The sequence below is a fragment of the Galeopterus variegatus genome, unplaced genomic scaffold (genome assembly GCF_000696425.1).
Source record: "Galeopterus variegatus unplaced genomic scaffold, G_variegatus-3.0.2 Scaffold748, whole genome shotgun sequence".
Lineage (NCBI taxonomy): Eukaryota > Metazoa > Chordata > Mammalia > Dermoptera > Cynocephalidae > Galeopterus > Galeopterus variegatus.
The window spans coordinates 415,742-434,551 of NW_007726859.1; the positions used below are offsets into that span (position 1 = coordinate 415,742).

Consider the following 18,810-nt stretch of genomic DNA (forward strand, 5'->3'; position numbering starts at 1 on the left):
TCAGGGCCACAGTCCTTTCTGGAGGCTCTGGGGAGAGCCTGGCCCTGCCTCTTCCAGCTTCTGGTGTCCGCCAGCATTCCTGGGCGGGGCTGCGTGGCCGCAGTCAGAGGCCGGCATCTCCAGATCTCTCGCTGCCCCGTCTTCATTTCAACATCTCCTCTGTATGTGGTCACATCTCCCTCCACCTTCCTCTTACAAGGATTCCTATGGTTGTGCTTAAGGTCCACCCTGGTCATCCAGGGGAATATTCCCATCTCGAGATCCCAAATATCATCACATCTGCAAATGATCCTTTTTCCAAGTAAGGTCACATTCATGGGTCCCAGGGATAAGAAACTGATATCGTTGAGGGCCATTATTCTGTGGACTACAGTGGGGATAATACTCCCTGTACCACCTGCCCCCAGAATTGCCATGAGGGCCCTTGAAAGTGCTGACACCATGCTGTGCACACAGCAGCACCAGGGACTGCTCTCTGGCTCTTAGATGCAGGGTGGGAGGTGCAGGGCCTGGGCCGTCCTCACAGCACAGCACGGACGACAACGAGTCTAGCTGGAGTTATCCCTGCCTGTGCGGCAGGGGGACTAGGGGGACTGAGCCACGGTTGATGGCAGGCTAGGCAGCCCAGTGCAATGGTCCAGTCCAGTGGGGACAGATGGGGCCCGGGAGAGGACAGGGGCCTTACATATAAGTCCCTGTATGATGGCCCTGCCCGGCCCTCAGACTTCATTTCCCAACTTGGGGTTTTAACTGACAAGTGGGCCCTTCTCTAGGACCACTCCAGAGCCATCAGGGTGGCAGGTGGCATCCCGGTGCAGGTACTATGTGGAATCAGCCTCCAGCAGACTCCCAAGCTGAAGGCTCCAGACCTCGGCTGGCAGCAGGATGCTGGGCTTGGAGGACAGCCAGACCTCCTCACAGTGGTGTCTGTGGGCCCAGTTCTTCCTCAGAGCCCTTCCTGTTGGGATTGGCCTTGCCAGGCTGGGGCCCAGGTCCCCCATGGGGTCTGGGATCTGCTGGGGACCTCGTGAGGGGATACTGTATATGAGCAGGGTTCTGCTCCCTGGTGATGGCTGCTGGTCCTGTAATCCCACGGGGGCAGGTCCCACCTCCTGGGTCATCCTATGGCCTCTGGGATCCTATTGGGGTCAAGGGCTTCTTATGGACATGAGTGCCCATAGGGAGCCCAGAATTAGGAAGCGCTCAGGAATGGGGGCTCTTGGTTCTGGAGCTCGCTCTCTGAAGATGTTGGGACTCTTTATTGGGTCTGGGGGTGCGGTGTGAGGCCTAAAATCAAGGCTGGACATTATGTGCAGTATTGACATCTGGTAAAGTCAGGAAGGCCCCGAATGGCCCCACCTCAGTTACTGTCCCCACTCTGCTCCTGCAGATAAGGTCCCCTAGCCAAACAACCCTCCTGGTCACAGAGTCCTTGCACAGAGAGCTAGCTTATCCCAGAGCAGTGGGCTTCAGTCCCCTAGCAGCCTGTGGAATTATTCATATGAGCCTATCACAGCCTCCTGCGGGAGCCAGGGATGCCCACCCTCTTGTGACCACAAAGCCTGCCTCCCAGTCTCGGCCATCTGCTCTGCTCCCAAGCACAGACCCCGCGTGGCCCCGTGTGGCATGCTGTGTCCCCCTCCCAGACTGTGAGTACACGTGACATACACTGTTGTTGAATCCTCTGGTGTGGCATGTCTGGCCATCCACATAACTCTAAAGCAGTGTCCCTCCCTCCCCACAGGGTCAATAGCAGGAGCCAGCACCAGCCCCGAGAGCTGGCCCCAAGGCTGCACACACCCTGCTGGCCATGGGGGCTCCCCCAGGGAAATTCCAGCATCCGTTTCCTCCTGTTGCTGAGCAGGCAGCAATCACTTGCTCGGGGGGCCTTTCCTGAGTTTCTCTAAGATCAGTCAGCTGTGGGTCTGCTGTGCTGGGTGCAGGTGTGGGCTGACCACAGCTGGGATGGGACCCCCAGGCTGAAGGAGGTCTGCAGAGGTAGCCCTTGAGTTTCTCTAAGATCAGTCAGCTGTGGGTCTGCTGTGCTGGGTGCAGGTGTGGGCTGACCAGAGCTGGGATGGGACCCCCAGGCTGAAGGAGGTCTGCAGAGGTAGCCCTCTGGTGGGAGCGCCGCCACGCTCCCAAGTGGCGCACTGTAGCAGTGCGCCACCGGGCCGGCCCCACATTGTTAATTTTAAAAAAGTGAGTGCAGGGAGCAATCAATAACTGGTTTTGTCTAATTTTAACATACTTTCCTTAAGGTAGTACATTTAATATTTTTGCCAAAGTGGAGAGGGCGAAGATAGTTTTTAATAATAGTTACCTTATGTAACTAGAATATTTCCTAGAATCTGATGCTATAGCTTGCAAAATAAACTTTTAAGAAAAAAAATGCTACTAATTATGCTATGATAAAATGTTTTGTTGCTTAAGTTTTTATTTTATACTCTTTCCTTAAGGTAGTACATTTAATATTTTTGCCAAAGTGGAGAGGGCGAAGATAGTTTTTATAATAGTTACCTTATGTAACTAGAATATTTCCTAGAATCTGATGCTATAGCTTGCAAAATAAACTTTTAAGAAAAAAAATGCTGCTAATTATGCTATGATAAAATGTTTTGTCACTTAAGTTTTTATTTTATACCGTATGGAAGAATTCTTTTATAGTTAATTAGACGTGATTTCTTAAATCTTGTATTACTTTGTATAAGAAGGAAAATATAAGAGAAATAAATTGGTTAAGATATTCCTAAAACTTCACATTCAGAGTCTGACCCTTCTAAGATGTCCAAATGTTTCTACATGTTATCATCCTCTGTGCTGTCAAGAGCATTGATGATAAGTATTTCTTAAATGAATTCTTATGAGAACTAAAAGTTACTGATGCTGGGCTCTTAATCTGACTTTACAATTATGTAGAGCCAGTTTACGTTTGACTCCTGTTTCAGGAATTGTTCTGTATATTATACAATTTGCCACCTAACCCACTCCTACCCACACTGTTTCTGTGGGTTTAAAGTGCTCCATTGTTAACTTCTGTTTTTTCTTCCTATTTACATATGCCCATTCTGCTAGTTTTGCTGCAGGTTCTTTTGATGTTTGCGTATACATTGTAGATGAAACTTCATTGCAACGACTGCTTAGCTGACAAGCTCTTATAAAGGAACTACTGATTATCCCAATTTCAGAGATGTTAAAAATTTGAAAAAATAAACTGATGAAATTCGAATTTTATCTGATGAATTCTAAGTTTATTCTAATCTTATGCTTAAAATAACAGTTCTAAGCATAAGATTGTTTTAATGTTTGAGATGTTTTTATAGATACAGATATAGATAGATAGATAGATAGATAGATAGATAGATAGATAGATAGATAGAGATATATATAGATATATATATATGTAATTGAAGGTATTACTGCCTAATAATCTGTAATGGTAAATTAGACTTTAACTTTTAGTGTTGTATAAAGTTCATGATTTTTCCTTGTACTATGCAAAACTTTCTTGATGCTACAAATGTTGTATCAGAGTTTTTTTGGGTTTTTTTTTTTTTTTTCTTTTTTGGCAACTGGCCAGTACAGGGATCCAAACCTGTGACCTTTTTGTTACAGGCTGTGCTCTAACCAACTGAGCTAACTGGCCAGCTGCTGTGTCATGGATTTGGGAGTTATATTTCCTGTCTTACACTTATAAAAAGGGAGCAGAAATGCTTCCAAGGAAGTAGGTCTATCCTGCCCTACCATTTACAGTGAGGCACTGGGAAGGTTACATAACCTTTGTGTGCCTCAATTTTCTCATCTATAAATGGAGTAATAATGCCAACCACATAAAGTTGTGAGTGCCCGGCATGTAGAAAGTAGGCACTCAGTAAATGTCAGCAGGTATTATTATTTTAGACTTAAGCTACAAAATCTCTAAAAAGTGAGATTAACTAAATATGATTATTGAAAATGAATGTATATTTTATTTTCATTTTTTCTTTATAGACAGTTAAAAGAAGAAAATAACAATGGAAAAGAAAAATTAAGGATCATGGCAGTGAAAAATTCGGAAGTCATGGCACAATTAACTGAATCTAGACAAAGTGTTCTGAAGCTAGAAAGTGATTTAGAAGACAAAGATGAAATACTTAGAGAAAGATTTTCTCTAATGAATGAAAACCGAGAATTAAAGTTCCGTGTTGCAACACAGAATGAGCGACTGGATTTGTGTCAGCAAGAAATTGAAAATTCAAGGGTAGAACTGAGAAGTTTGGAAAAAATTATATCCCAGTTGCCAGTAAGTGTCTGTGAAAAGAAATGTACTGTACTTGATTACATAATGAAAAAAAAAATTTTACTGAATTGTTTCATAAGAGATGAGTGTGGTTGCTTTATTAGCTTCTGTTATATTTTCCTACCTGTCTATAGTTTGTTATCAATTTCTATTTTATTTAATGTTGTATAGAGTTCATGATTTTTCCTTGTACTATCCAAAACTTGATGCTACACTTACCTATCTACTGTTCCACACTTTCTCAGTCTCTCAGGTGCCATATATAAGAATGGCACAGGATTTTTTTAAAAAACAGCTTTATTGAAGTATGCCATAAAATTCTCCCATTTTAAGTGTACCATTCAATGATTTTTAGTAAATTTCCATGTTTTGTAGTAGCATTTGATGATTTTTAGTAAATTTCCACGTTTTGTAATAGTACAATTCAGTTTTCAAACATTTGTCTCATTCCCAAAAGATCCCTTGTGCCCATTTGCTATTAATTCCTGTACCCACACCCACCCCTAGGAAACCACTAATAGTTTTTACCCCTGTAGATTTGTCTTTTGTGGACAATGTTTCATACAAATAAAATCATACAATATGTGGTCTTTTGCATTCTTAATGTTTTTGAGGGTCATTAATGTTGTTTCATATATCAGTAATTAATTTCTTTTTATTTCTGTATAGTATTTCATTGTGTGATTACCACATTTTATTTATTCATTCACCAGTTGATGGACATTTGGGTTGATTGTATTTTTGGTCTATTATGAATAATGCTTCTATCAATATTTGCATAAACGTCTTTGTGTGGACATGTTTTCATTCTTCTTAGGTAAATTCCTAGGAGAAGAATTGCTGGGTCATTATGCTGAACTGTTTTCCAAAATGGCTATACCATTTTACATTCTTACCATCAGTGTATGAGGATTACTGTTTCTCCACATCCTTGCTAACACTTACTGTCTGTCATTTTGGTTATAGCCGTCTTAGTGGCTATGAAATGGTATCACATTGTGGTTTTAATTCATGTTTCATTAATGGCTAATGTTGAACAACTTTTTATGTATTTATTAGAATGGCATAGAATGTTCATAAAATGTTTTTATGATAATGGTCTGCCACTTTTTCTCTTTGAGTTATATATGTGACCTTATATATAAGTGAGATTAGAAGGAAGATGAGTATACCTGTGTCAGGAATAAAAAGGGGAAACTAGATCAAGGGAAAACTAGAGACAGATCTGTCATGATTGGTTTCACATATGAACAATGGGTGGTAGACTCTTAACAATTTTAAACTATTATAAACCCCATGGAATTATGAGACTGAAAAGGATCTTAGAAATTATCTGATTCAATACCATCATTTTATTGATAAAGTAATGTAGACCTAAGGAAATAAATAATTTTCCCAACTAGGAAGTAGTAGAGTTTAAACTAGAACATATGATTCTTAGCTCCCAGCTCTCTGCTACATCTGCTTTTGTAGGATACTGTTTATTTGCTTAGATTTTTAATATAATAGCTGTTTGCTTTTGAAATTATAAAGTAATCATATGCATATAGCATTTATTTTAAAAATTGACATTCTCATTTGGGCTTAGTGTCAAGAATTTTTTGATATATGATTCTGAAAGTAGTATGGTAATATATGCTGGATAACATTTTCATGCAGAGCTAAGAATGATATGGTAGGAAATGTGATTTTTTTTTTTTCATTTCTAGAAAGTGTGATTTGGTTATAGTTTGTTTTTTTTTTGTCCTTTTTGAGACCGGCCACACCGCGCTCAGCCAGTGAGCTCTGTGAGCGCACCGGTCATCCCTACATAGGATCCAAGCCCGCGGCGGGAGCACTGCTGCGCTCCCAGCCCCGCACTCTCCCGAGTGCGCCACGGGCTCGGCCCGGCCCAGGTTATAGTTTGAAGGTAGTAGTCGTTGAGTGCTTATTACCTTGCTCCTTTTCATAACTATTTTTTTTGGGTTTTTTTTGTCTTTTTTCGTGTCCGGCAACGGATCGCAACCCTCAGTGTCGCGCCCGCACTGGACCGGGACCGGCAACGGGACCGCAACCCTCGGCGTCGCACCCGCACCTCGCTCAGCCAGCGAGCGGGAACCGGTCATCATAACTAGTTTTTAAAATTGTGTGTTATTCAAACATACAGAAAAGTACAGAGACCAGTGTAGCACAGTGTTTGCAAAATCTGGGACATATATTGCCATGTCAACTTCAGATTTTTTTAGAATAAAATTTTCCAGGTGAAGCCTCTTTATGTACCTTGTTAGATCTCAGTTCTCTCTCACAAGTACCAACCATTCTTAAATTCATGTGTAGTCTTCTTGTCCATATTTTAAATATTGCCACATATAGATCCATCTAGAAATATATATATTGCTTAGTGCATTTTTTAAAGTACTACGTGTGCCACTATAATTTGTTTTTCACTCTGTATTATGAGATATAGCCCTATTGATTTACATAACTCAGGTTTATTTGTTTTAGCTATTGTTTTCCCATTATCTTAATATTTCATAATGTACTTATACATTCTCCTATTGATGGACATTAGGTTGTTTATATTAGAACCTGGAGTTCTGAATAAAAAAGCAATTGCATCCCACATACATAAGTTTATATATGTTTGTTTTTAAACTTGCAGTTAAAAAGAGAAATATTTGGTTTTAAATCATCTCTTTCTAAGCATCAGATGAGTAGTTTGTCAAACAAGGAAGACAATTGCGTTTACTGCTGTGAGGCAAATAAATTGATGATTTCGGAATTGAGGTACAATTTTCAGATTCTGAATTTATAACAAATAAGAATGTTTTTTATTAGTAATTAAATTAAAATCTTAAGTTGACAAATTTTTAAAAATATACAAAAAAGTCCAGAGAATATTAAAACAAATTTCTGTGACTCCACAACTAATCATTGATTTTTCTTAATGTTTTGTGAAATTTTTTTCAAATCTATTTCTCTAAATAAAAAATGAAACATTACAGGACAGATAATATCCTTTGATTCTCACTGCTAGTTACATTGTCCCCATAAGTATCGCCATTGTGAATTGGATGCATATTTTTCTATCCATTTTGTGTATAGAAATGTTATACTCACACATATATAAGTATACTATAATTGTTTATTTTGTTTGCAATTTTGCTTTTTCACTCAGCATCACTTTTTTAATTCATCCATGTTAAGATAGGTAGAGTGATTGATCAGTGGAAGAATTAATGTGGTTAGTTTAGTTTTAATAGCTTTATAGGATTCTATCCTCTGTGTCACTATTTATTTATCCATTCCTTATTGATAATTACCTTGTTTCTAGTTCTTTTCTATTACACACAGTGCTGCAAAGAACATCCTTATATGTGTTTCCTCATACATATATGTGAGAATTTCTCAGTATATATTCTTAAATGTGAAATCGCTGGGTCATAGGATGCATACATTTTCAATTTTATTAGGTACTATCAAGTTTGTAAAGTGGCTGAACCAATTTACAATCTTACCAGTGATATGTAAGAGTTTATATATCCTGCCTAAGAGTTGCTTAATACCAGAATTTTAAATTTTTTACCAACTCAAAAGGTGAGAAATAGTATGAGATATTTTTATGAAATCTTTCTAATTTTTGGCTTCTTTTCTTTTGTGCCAGGATTAAGCTTGCAATAAAAGAGGCAGAAATTCAAAAACTTCATGCAAACCTGACTGCAAATCAGTTATCTCAGAGTCTTATTGCTTGTACTGACAGCCAAGAAAGTGACAAATTAAATAATTTAGAAGTAGAACCTGTTAAGCTCTGTGGTAATCAAGTAGGTAAGTATATTATATTGAATTATTTTAATAAATTATAATCAGAGTTCTTGATGATAGTTTTTTAAAGAAGCAGATTATCAACTGTTTCTATTATCAAACATTTAATAATCTGGTATTATTAGTTATGGTCTGATAAGACAACAAAAATTATTTCAGAATTCTTGGGCTTTGTATCATTCCTTAAAAATATACTTTCTTGAAATAAAATTTATATCCAATAAGATGTACTCATTTAAAATATACAATTTGGTGAATTTTGTCAGATGTTTGTTTTTTAATATGTTTATACCTTTTTTTTATCATCACTGTAATGAGCGTAAAACAGGGACTGGCCCGTTAGCTTAGTTGGCTAGAGCGCAGTGTTATAACACCGAGGTCAAGGGTTCAGATCCCTGTACTGGCCAGCCGCCAAAAACAAAACAAAACAAGATGTAACATTTACATCAGGAGCTCTTGTACTCTTTCCCAGTTTACTTTAGGTTTAATATTCTCTTTTATAAATTTTCTTCAAGTAAAAGCTTAGATTATTGATTTTAGACCTCTCTTTTCTTGCATACGTATTAAAGGGTATGAATTTCCCTTTAAGCAATTCTTTGGCTGTATCCCACTAATTTTTATATGTTGTATTTTCATTTTCATGTAGTTCAAAATAAAATATATCTTGTGATTTCTTCTTCAGTTCGTAGGCTGTCTGTATTTTATTTCCAAATATTTGGAGATTTTCCAGATAGTTTTTTGTGTCATTAGTGGTGGTTAGAGAACATACTCTATGTGATTTCATTTTTAAAAGACTTGGTTTATTGGCCAACACGTTCTATTGGTGAGAGTTCCAGGTGTAGTTGAAAAAATTGTGCATTCTTCAATTATTGGGTGGAATATATTTTGATTGTCAATTATGTTAAGTTGGTTGATAGTGTTAAGTCTTTTTTTAATCCCTAAGTTTTTTGTGTGTATTTGTTCTATCAGTTACTGAGAGAGTGGTACTGAAATCTTCAGATATATGCGTGAGTTTATTTTCTCAGTTGTCAGTCTTTGCTTCTTGTATTTTGAAGACATTATGTACATACACACTTAAGATTGTTATGTTTTGTTGTTAAATGGACTCTTTTGTTATATTAAATGTCCCTTCTAATCTCTGGTAATATTCCTTATTCTGAAGGCTACTTTGAAGTTAGTATAGTCCCTCCAGCTTTTTTTGATTAGTATTTGCCTGGTATAACCTTTTTCCATCCTTTTAACCTATGTCTTTATATATAAAGTGAATTTCTTATAGAAAGCATCTATTTGGGTTCTGCTTTTATATCCAATTGGACATCTTTTGCTTTTTGATTGGAATTTTATTAGAATGTTTAGATTACTTACATTTAACCTATCAATTGATCTTTTGGGGTTTAAATCGACCATCTTGGTATTTATTTTCTACTTATTCTATTTGGTTCATCTTTCTTGACTTCTTTTGGATCAAGTATATTTTAGTATTCCATTTTTTATCTCCACTATTGATTTATTAACTATACCTCTTTATTTTCTTTTTTTAGTGGTTGCACTAGGGGTTAACAAATGCATCTTTAACTTATCACAGTCTGTCTTTAAATGCAGTGAGCTATTAACAGCAGAGAAAATCAGATATCTAAGAGACTAGAGAGAACAGGGAAAAGAATGATGGAATTAGCAGAGGGAGTGCTAGTTATTAGAGGTGGCCATAAATGTAATATATCATACGCTCTCTGACAACAGATAAATAGCCTAGAGAGTGAAATGTTATGGATGTGGAGAATTGATGGGAAATGTCTATATATAACAATTGAAGGCAAGTTACATCTCTACCTGTTTCCACATCTATGTGTATTTTCATGTAATCACCTACATTATGCCTTCTTATAAAGCACTCCTGGAATCTCAAGTTACCTTGGAGTGGGAGTAGATGTATATGTTTATAGTGGAGAAAGGATGTATTCAAACAATGGCCTCTGATAACCCTTAGTAGTTTTTAAAAGCATTACTGAATTCTCATCAACTAGTTTGGAGAGGTGGAAGATGGGACTAGGAAGGATTTACTGTTTGCAGTCTTTGAAACTGTGTCTACATACAGTACATTAAAATATTCTTAATCTCAAATCATCCAAATTTTGTGATTAACTTCAGTTTAAGGAAACAGCAACTTAAAATTTTTTTTTACTATTATTTCTATCCAAAAAATGGGATTTTTTTTTTTTTTAAAGATGACCAATAAGGGGATCTTAACCCTTGACTTGGTGTTGTCAGCACCACACTCTCCCAATGAGCTAATCGGCCATCCCTATATATAGGGATCTGAACCCGTGACCTTAGTGTTAGCACCACACTCTCCCAAGTGAGCCACGGGCCAGCCCCCAAAATGGGATTTTAAAAGGTAAGGAAGGACTCTTAAATTTTTGCTACAAAGCAATAATCTTCAGCTATCTAGAAAAGTGAGTGATTCAGAACTTTTCCCTCTTTGTTATTTAATTTAGGAAATACTTTATTTATTGTATTATTTATTTATTTATGCTTTCCTTATTGAATATCTCATTCTCCACCCCTTTTAGTATTCTTAAGATCAGAAACTAAACTTTGTTTATGATTAAATCTTTCAACTATTTAAATAGGTTTTTATTCTTGAAGTTTTATTCAGAACAATTTTCCTTTTATATTTATTAGCAGAGAGTATAAAAGATCAAAGTCAACATACTGTGAACAAGCAATATGAAAAAGAGAGGCAAAAACTTGCTACTGGAATAGAAGAACTACGTACTAAGCTAATGCAAATAGAAGCTGAAAATTCTGATTTGAAGGTTAACATGGCTCACAGAACTAGTCAGTTTCAGCTGATTCAAGAGGAGCTGCTAGAGAAAGCTTCCAACTCCAGCAAACTAGAGAGTGAAGTAAGCTTGGAATTAGCTGGGTATATGCACTGTATTTTAAAATAGGGAAAAATGTATTGTTGCAGGGTTTTATAAAAATTGTATTTCAGTCCAGATGTATAAATGTAAAAAAAAACATAATATCACATAAGTTATAAATTCTTTTAAAGTTATATTTGGAAACCTTTGTGTTTTAACTTATGTAAAAAGTAGGAAAATACTCTAGTGGCTAAAAGCTTTCAAATTTGGCGGAGCTAATGTGTGTACTATGTTGCAGTCTATTATTTCTTCCAAGGTATAAGTTAATATGGCTAATACACATTTACCAACAAAGAATTTGGGTTATGTAATTGGAAGAAAAGGGGTTGTAATAGAGAATTTTAAATTTTAGCAAACATCAGAACCACCTAAGGAGCCTGTTAAACATGCAGACTTCTGGGTTTCTTTCCAGCCATTCTGATTCATTAGATATGGGGTATGGCTCAGGAATATGCATTTTTTTATCAGTGTGAAACTGATACAGATAAGCTGTGTATTACATTCTGAAAAGGGGATAATGCATTTTTTTGTGAATCTCTGACTTTCATTTTCATTGAGGACAGGACAAGGATGCCTCATTAGGTAACTGTGGACCAGGACCACATGTGTGTTATATGTTGTACTCAACCTTCAAACTAGAGGCTGCAGTCATCTGTAGGTCCACTTTTTAATTCTCTTCTTTAAGTCTATATAGCCAAAGGGACAGGACAAGGATGCCTCATTAGGTAACTGTGGACCAGGACCACATGTGTGTTATATGTTATACTCAACCTTCAAACTAGAGGCTGCAGTCATCTGTAGGTCCACTTTTTAATTCTCTTCTTTAAGTCTATATAGCCAAAACTAAGGAAAAGACCTGTGGCATAGGAACTTATGTTAATAATGGAAAGGAGATTTAGTCTGTGTTTAATTACAGCTACCAGCTCACTTAGAAAATTATTAAGTACTGAGAGTAATAAATTTTCTTTTTAATTACAAAAATATCACAGTCTTATTGGAAACACAGAAAGGGAAAAGGAAGAAAATAAACCGTTGATTATTTCTACCACCAGAAATAACTGCTGTTAACATTTCACTATGCTAATTTCAGTCTTTAATAGCCACTTTAAAAAAATATATTAGGGTATAATCCTATTTGGATATAGGGGTCTGAATTAAATTTATTATATATTACATAGATAGAGGAAGTAATGTCATATCCCTAGTCCTCCTTTCACTATTTGTTTTTCTTCTAAATTGCCAGTATTTGTTTTTTGTGGGTTTTTCTTGGCAACTGGATGGTACAGGGATGAAACCGTGGACCTTGGTGTTATCAGCACCATGCCGTAACCAACTGGCCAGCCCCAAGTCACTTATTTTTTAAAGTACTTATATGGATTAAAAAGTTATTCACTTTGTATCCTAAATGTTTATTGCCATAAATTTTCCCAGTTTATCTAGACACTGTGTATTTGAATTTTGAAAAGAGGAACAGGTTTTGACTTTAGGATGCAAAGTCATTACCTTTAAAAATGATTTTATATTTATTTCAATGTGTTTTCAGATGACAAAGAAATGTTCTCAACTTTTAACTCTAGAAAAACAGCTGGAAGAAAAAATAGTCGCTTATTCCTCTATTGCTGCAAAAAATGCAGAACTGGAACAGGAGCTTATGGTAAAACTTAACTTTGTGCTATTAATATACTGTGACTTTTAGGCACTTAATTTGTAACAGCATCTTTGCTTTGGTATCATTATTATACAATATACCGAATAAGAAAGTATAAATTATACTAAACTCTTCTGATAATTTATTTTTTTGTTTCTATATTTTTAAATTAATGGGCTTATATGGCCTGTTGTTATCCAAGTTTTGTCATTTTTATCCTAATAGAATTGGAAAACATGGTAGTTCTTTGATATGCTTCTTAGTATTTTAAAATAGCTTAATCTTATTTTGATAAAATATTTTTAAATAACTATTTTGTTAAATTTTAAAGTATTAATTACTATGGTTGTTTAAAGAATAGATTGTTACAAATTTAATGCTTGACTAATGTATTTTTATTTAAATCTGCTTTACAATTAACAATCTTTTAAAGTGTTTTGTATTTCTAGGAAAAGAATGAAAAGATAAGAAGTCTAGAAACCAATATCAATACAGAGCATGAGAAAATTTGTTTAGCCTTTGAAAAAGCAAAGAAAATTCATCTTGAACAGCATAAAGAAATGGAAAAACAGATTGAAAGAGTAAGTAGTACATACTTACACTATGACTACTGAAAAGAACCTTAAACATTACTAGCTCAGCATTCTTTATTTTTTCAATGAGGAAACAAAGACACAGAAAAGTTAAGGGCAAGAGCTATAATTAGAATCTTATTCTTTCTGAATTATTTTCCAATGCATTTTTATATAGTATGCTTACTATTTCAGCTTTAATCATTATTTTTTGACATTATCTAAGAGTGATTCTGTAGACTATTTTTGCCTAGAGATAACAGTTACTTGAAGATTGGTTGACAGGAAAAAAGAAGAGTAGAGGACTCTTAGCCTTGAATTAAAAGTAAAAATGGGCTGGCCAGTTAGCTCAGTTGGTTAAAGCACTGTGTTTTTAAGGTCAAGGGTTTGCATCCCCAAACAGCAAGCTGCCAAAAAGAAAGCAAAAGATGTGAGACCAAAAACACAGGACTAAATAAAAAATACAGTAGCTTCCCCTTATTCTGATGTTTATAGAGTTTTCTTCTCAAGTTGAAACATTCACAAAGACATAACATATCCTGGGTCATAAAATAAACCTTATCAAATTTTAAAGAATTAAAATCATATATTGTATGTTCTCTGACCATAATGGAATTAAACTAGAAACTAATAGCAAAAAGATGTCTGGAAAATCCCCAAATACTTAGACATTAAGCAACACACTTTAGGGCCGGCCTGGTGGCGCACTGCTACAGTGCACCGCTTGGGAGCGCAGCGGCGCTCCTGCCGAGGGTTCGGATCCCACATACAGACCGGTTCCCGCTCACTGGCTGAGCGAGGTGCGGGCGCAACACCGAGGGTTGAGATTCCGTTGCCGGTCCCGGTCCAGTATGGGCGCGACACTGAGGGTTGCGAACCGTTGCCGGACACGAAAAAAGACAAAAAGGAAAAAACAAAAAAAAGCAACACACTTTAAAATAATCCATGGGTCAAAGAGTAAGTCTCAAGGGAAATTAAAAATATTTTGAATTGAATGCATATTAAAACACAATATATCAAAATTTGTGGGATGCAGCTAAAGCAGTTCTTAGAGGGAAATTTGTAGCATTAAATGCAGACATTAGGAAAAAAAGAAAGAAAAATCAATAATTTAAGCTATCAACTTATGAAACCTAGGGAAACAAGAGCAAAATCAACCCAAAAGAAACAGAAAGATGGTAATAATAAAAAGCATAATTAAAAAGAGTTGAACTTGAAAAGAGAGCATCAGTAAAGAAAATCAGTGAAACCAAAGGCTGGTTCTTGGAAAAGACCAATAAAACTTATAAACGTATAGCTAGTCTGACCAAGAAAAAAAGCAGAAAATACAAATTATATTAGAAATAAAAGAGGTATGTCACTCCAGACCCTACATATATTACAGATTAATAAAGGAATACTACAAGCAATTCTATGTGCATTAATTTGACAACTTACATGAAATAAACCAATTCTTCAAAAGATGCAAACTAATAAAACTCAAGAAGAAATAGATAACCCTGAATACCTCTATGTATGTTAAAGAAATTGGATTCATAGTTTAAAAACTTTCCAAAAAGAAAATTCCAGGCAGACTGGTAAATTCTTCCAAATAATTGAGGAAGAAATAACACCAATCTTATACAGTTTCTTCCAGAATACAGAAGAGGAAGGACCACTTCCTCACTCATTTGATGAGGCTAGTGTTACTCTGATACCAAAATGAGACAAACACAGTACCAGGAAAGAAATATAAACTAATATGCCTTATTAACATTGAAGCAAAAACACTCAACAAAATGTTTGCAAATCAAATCGAGCAGCAAATACTCACAGACACACTCATATACATACTTTCTCTCTCTCTCTCTCACACACACACACACACACACACACACACACACACACACACACACACACACACACACACACACACACACACAAAACATTATGACCAGGAGGAGTTTATCCCAGAAATAGAAAGTTGGTTCAACATTCAGAAATGCATCAATGTAATCTATCATCTTAAAAGATGAAACAAAAAGCTGCAAGATCATATCAATAGATGCAGAAAGAGCATTTAACAAAATTTAACATTCTCTCCAGATAAAAACTCTCAGCCAACTAGGAATAGAAGTGAATGTCCTTAATCTGATCTAGGGCATCTATTAAAAAAAACAATAAAATCAAAAAACCTCTGTAGATAACATTACTGGTAAAAGACTGAATACTTTTCCCCTAAGGTTGGGAACAAGGCAAAAATGTTTTCTCTCATCACTCCTATTCAGTACTGTACTAGAAAGCCAATGCAATGAGCAAGAAAAAAAGAAATAAAAGGAATTTAGAATTTAGATGGGAATAAATGAATAACACTGTCCTTGTTTGTAGACAACATGATTATCAATGTAGAAAATCCCAAAGAATCTACAAAAATCTCCCAAAAGTGATAAGTGAGCAAGGACACAGGCTACCAGGGTCAACATACAAAAATCAGTTGTATTTCCATATACTAGCAATGAATGATTGGAGCCAAAATTTAAAAAATAGTATTACTTACAGTATCTCCAAAAATACTTAAAATATGTGGAACTATATGCAGAAAACTACAAAATGTTGATGAAAGAAATCAAAGAACTAAATAAATGGAGAGAAATACCATTTCCATGGTTGGAAGCCTCAGTATATTTAGTTTGTGAATTCACTTTACATCTATAAATTTAATGCACTGCCAATCAAAATCCAAGTAAAACTTTTTGTATAACAGCTAATTTTAAAATTTATAGTGGAAAGGCAAATGTACTAAGACAGCCAAAGCGAGTTGGAAAAAGAAAAAAGTTGGAGGACTCATACTACCAGATTTTAAAACTGTAAAGCTGTAGTAATCAAGACTGTGGTATTAGCAAAAGAATAGACACACAGATGAAAGGAACAGAAAAGAGAAGTCAAGAAACAGACCCAGCAAATGTGATCAGTTTATATTTTACCAAGGTACAAAGGCAATTAAAGTGGAGAAAGGATCATTTTTTTTTTCCTTTTTGTCTTTTTTCGTGACCGGTAACGGGATCGCAACCCTCGGTGTCGCGCCCACCCCGCGCTCAACCAGTGAGCGGACCGGTCTCTATATGGGATCCAAACCCTCGGCGGGAGCGCCGCCACGCTCCCAAGCGCCGCACTCTACTGAGTGCGCCACCGGGCCGGCTCCGGAGAAGGATCTTTTAACCAATGGTGCTGGAACAATTGAACATCCCCCATATGCAAAAAACTGGATCCTCAATGTATAGGTATATCTTATATAAAAATTAATTCAAAATGGGTCATAGATTTAAATATAAAATTTTAAAAGCATAAAACTCTTAGAAAAAAAATATAGGAGAAAATCTTCATGACCTTATGTTAGGCCAAGAATTCCTAGATATGACACCAGAAACACTATAAGGGAAAAAATTGATAAAATGGAAATCATCAACATTAAAAACTTTTGTTCTATGAAAGACACTGTTAAGAAAATGAAAAGACAAGCTAGAGTGGTAGAAAATATTTGTAAATCACATATCCAACAAGTTATACCCAGCATATATAAAGAACTCTCAAAACTTATCAGTAAGGAAACAACACAATTTTTAAAATGGGCAAAAAATTTGAACAGATACTTCACCAAAAAAGATATATAGATGGCAAATAAGCATATAAAAATATGCTAACCACTAGTAGTTATGGGGGAAATGCAAATTAGAAGCACAATGAAATAGTACTACATTCCTATTAGAATGCCAAGACAGAAAAAATGAGAGAGACTGGCAATAGCAAATGCTGGCCAGGATGCAAAACAATCAGAATTCTTATATATTGTTGGTGGAAATGCAAAATAGTTCAACTACTCTGGAAAACAATTTGACATTGTCTTATAAAGTTAAACATACACTTAACATATGTCCCGACAATCCCAGATATTTATTCTAGAGAAATGGTACTTATGTTTACACTAAACCTGTACACAAACGTTTATAGTAGAATTATTCCCAATTTTCAAAAACTGGAAATAACCCAATGTCCTTCAGTAGGTAAATAGATAAACTATGGTACCTCCATACAATGGAATACTACTTGGTAACAACAGGGAACAATGTATTATCTCCAAGAAATTATGCTGAGTGAAAGAAGTCAATTTTATCATCTTGCATACCGTACAATTCCATTTCTATGACATTCTCAAAAAGTCAAAAGCAATAGGTTGGAAAGCAGTTCCATTGTTGCCAGGGGTTGGGGTGGGGGAAGAGTTTTCAGTATGAAAGATCAACATGTGGGAATTTTGAGGGTGAAGGTACTGTTCTATATCCTGATTGTGGTGGGGGCTTCATGAATCTATGCATATATTAAATGTTAAAACTCAGAACTATACACCAAAAAAAAAAACATAGAGAAAAATACATTTCTGTATATAAACTAATTTTTTAAACGCCTGCCACCTAGAACTATTGTTAAAATCTTTTTTCAATGTATTTATGTTTTAGGAGGAATTTCTGAAGTTATTGCATTCCTTTAAAAGGCTTTTTCTGTTGGAGTTAATCTCTACACCTTTTAAAAATTTTCTTCTCCTTGTTTAATAGAATCTAGAATTTATCTTTTTTCTCTATGCTTAATGGAAATATTAACTTGCAAATTTTGTTTTTTTCTGGATTATCTTAAGTTGCTTAAAAGGCCTCTCTCTTTTTTTTTTTTTATTGTAACATAGTTGATTGGACATATCTGTGGGGTACAGAGTTGAATATCAGTACCTGGGTGCAATATGTGATTCTCAAATCAGGATAATTAGTATATTCAACAATATACAATGTAATTGTTTTTCATGGCCCTTTACCAATTCCTCCCTTTTCCTCCTTAAATCTCCCCCTTTCCCACTTCTGGTAACCTCAGTTCTTTTCTCTCCTTTTGAAAGTTCAACGTATTATTCTGATTGTTGTGTCTTTCTTTTTTTTATTTATTTGTTTATTTTTTAGCTCCCACTTATGAGTGAGGACAAATGTTATTTCTCTTTCTGTGCCTGGCTTATTTCACTTAACATAATTTTCTTTAAGTTCATCCATGTTGCCACAAATGGCAGTATTTTATTCTTTTTTATGGCAGAGTAATATTCCACTGTGTAGATATACCACATTTTCCTTATCCAGTCATCCAACGATGGACATTTAGGTTGGTTCCGACTCTTGGCTATTGTAAACAGAGCTGTGATAAACACGAGAGTGCAGGTATCCCTCTGACATGATTTCCATTCCTTTGGATATATACTCAGCAGTGGAATTGCTGGATCGCACAGCACTTCTGTATGTAGTTGTTGGAGGAACATCCATACCATTTTCCATAATGGCTGCACCAACAGTGTAGGAGGGTTCCCCTTTCTCTGCATCCTCTCCAGCATTTGTTATTCTCTGTCTTTCTTTTTTTTTTTTCCTTTTTGTCTTTTTTCGTGTCTGGCAACGGATCGCAACCCTCAGTGTCGCGCCCGCACCGGACCGGGACCGGTAACGGGATCGCAAACCTCGGTGCTGCGCCCGCACCTCGCTCAGCCAGTGAGCGGGAACCGGTCTGTATGTGGGATCCGAACCCTCG

At 36.1% G+C, this 18,810-nt stretch overlaps 2 protein-coding genes across 2 annotated transcripts in view; both read left to right on the forward strand.

Annotated features, from left to right (window-relative positions):
* The first annotated feature begins 4,036 nt into the window (after positions 1–4,036).
* On the forward strand, positions 4,037–7,986 carry LOC103589946 (coiled-coil domain-containing protein 18-like). Its single transcript, XM_008572042.1, has 2 exons — positions 4,037–4,282; positions 7,923–7,986. Exons 1-2 carry the CDS (start codon positions 4,037–4,039, stop codon positions 7,926–7,928), a joined length of 252 nt encoding a protein of 83 aa, XP_008570264.1. The 3' UTR covers positions 7,929–7,986.
* A 4,600-nt stretch (positions 7,987–12,586) lies between these two features.
* The window catches only part of CCDC18 (coiled-coil domain containing 18), a 49,602-nt gene continuing 43,378 nt past the window's right edge, over positions 12,587–18,810 (forward strand). The window contains exons 1-2 of the mRNA XM_008572041.1: positions 12,587–12,658; positions 13,086–13,233. Coding sequence (XP_008570263.1) covers positions 13,213–13,233 — 21 coding nt within the window. The 5' untranslated portion in view covers positions 12,587–12,658; positions 13,086–13,212. The remainder of the gene's footprint in view (positions 12,659–13,085; positions 13,234–18,810) is intronic.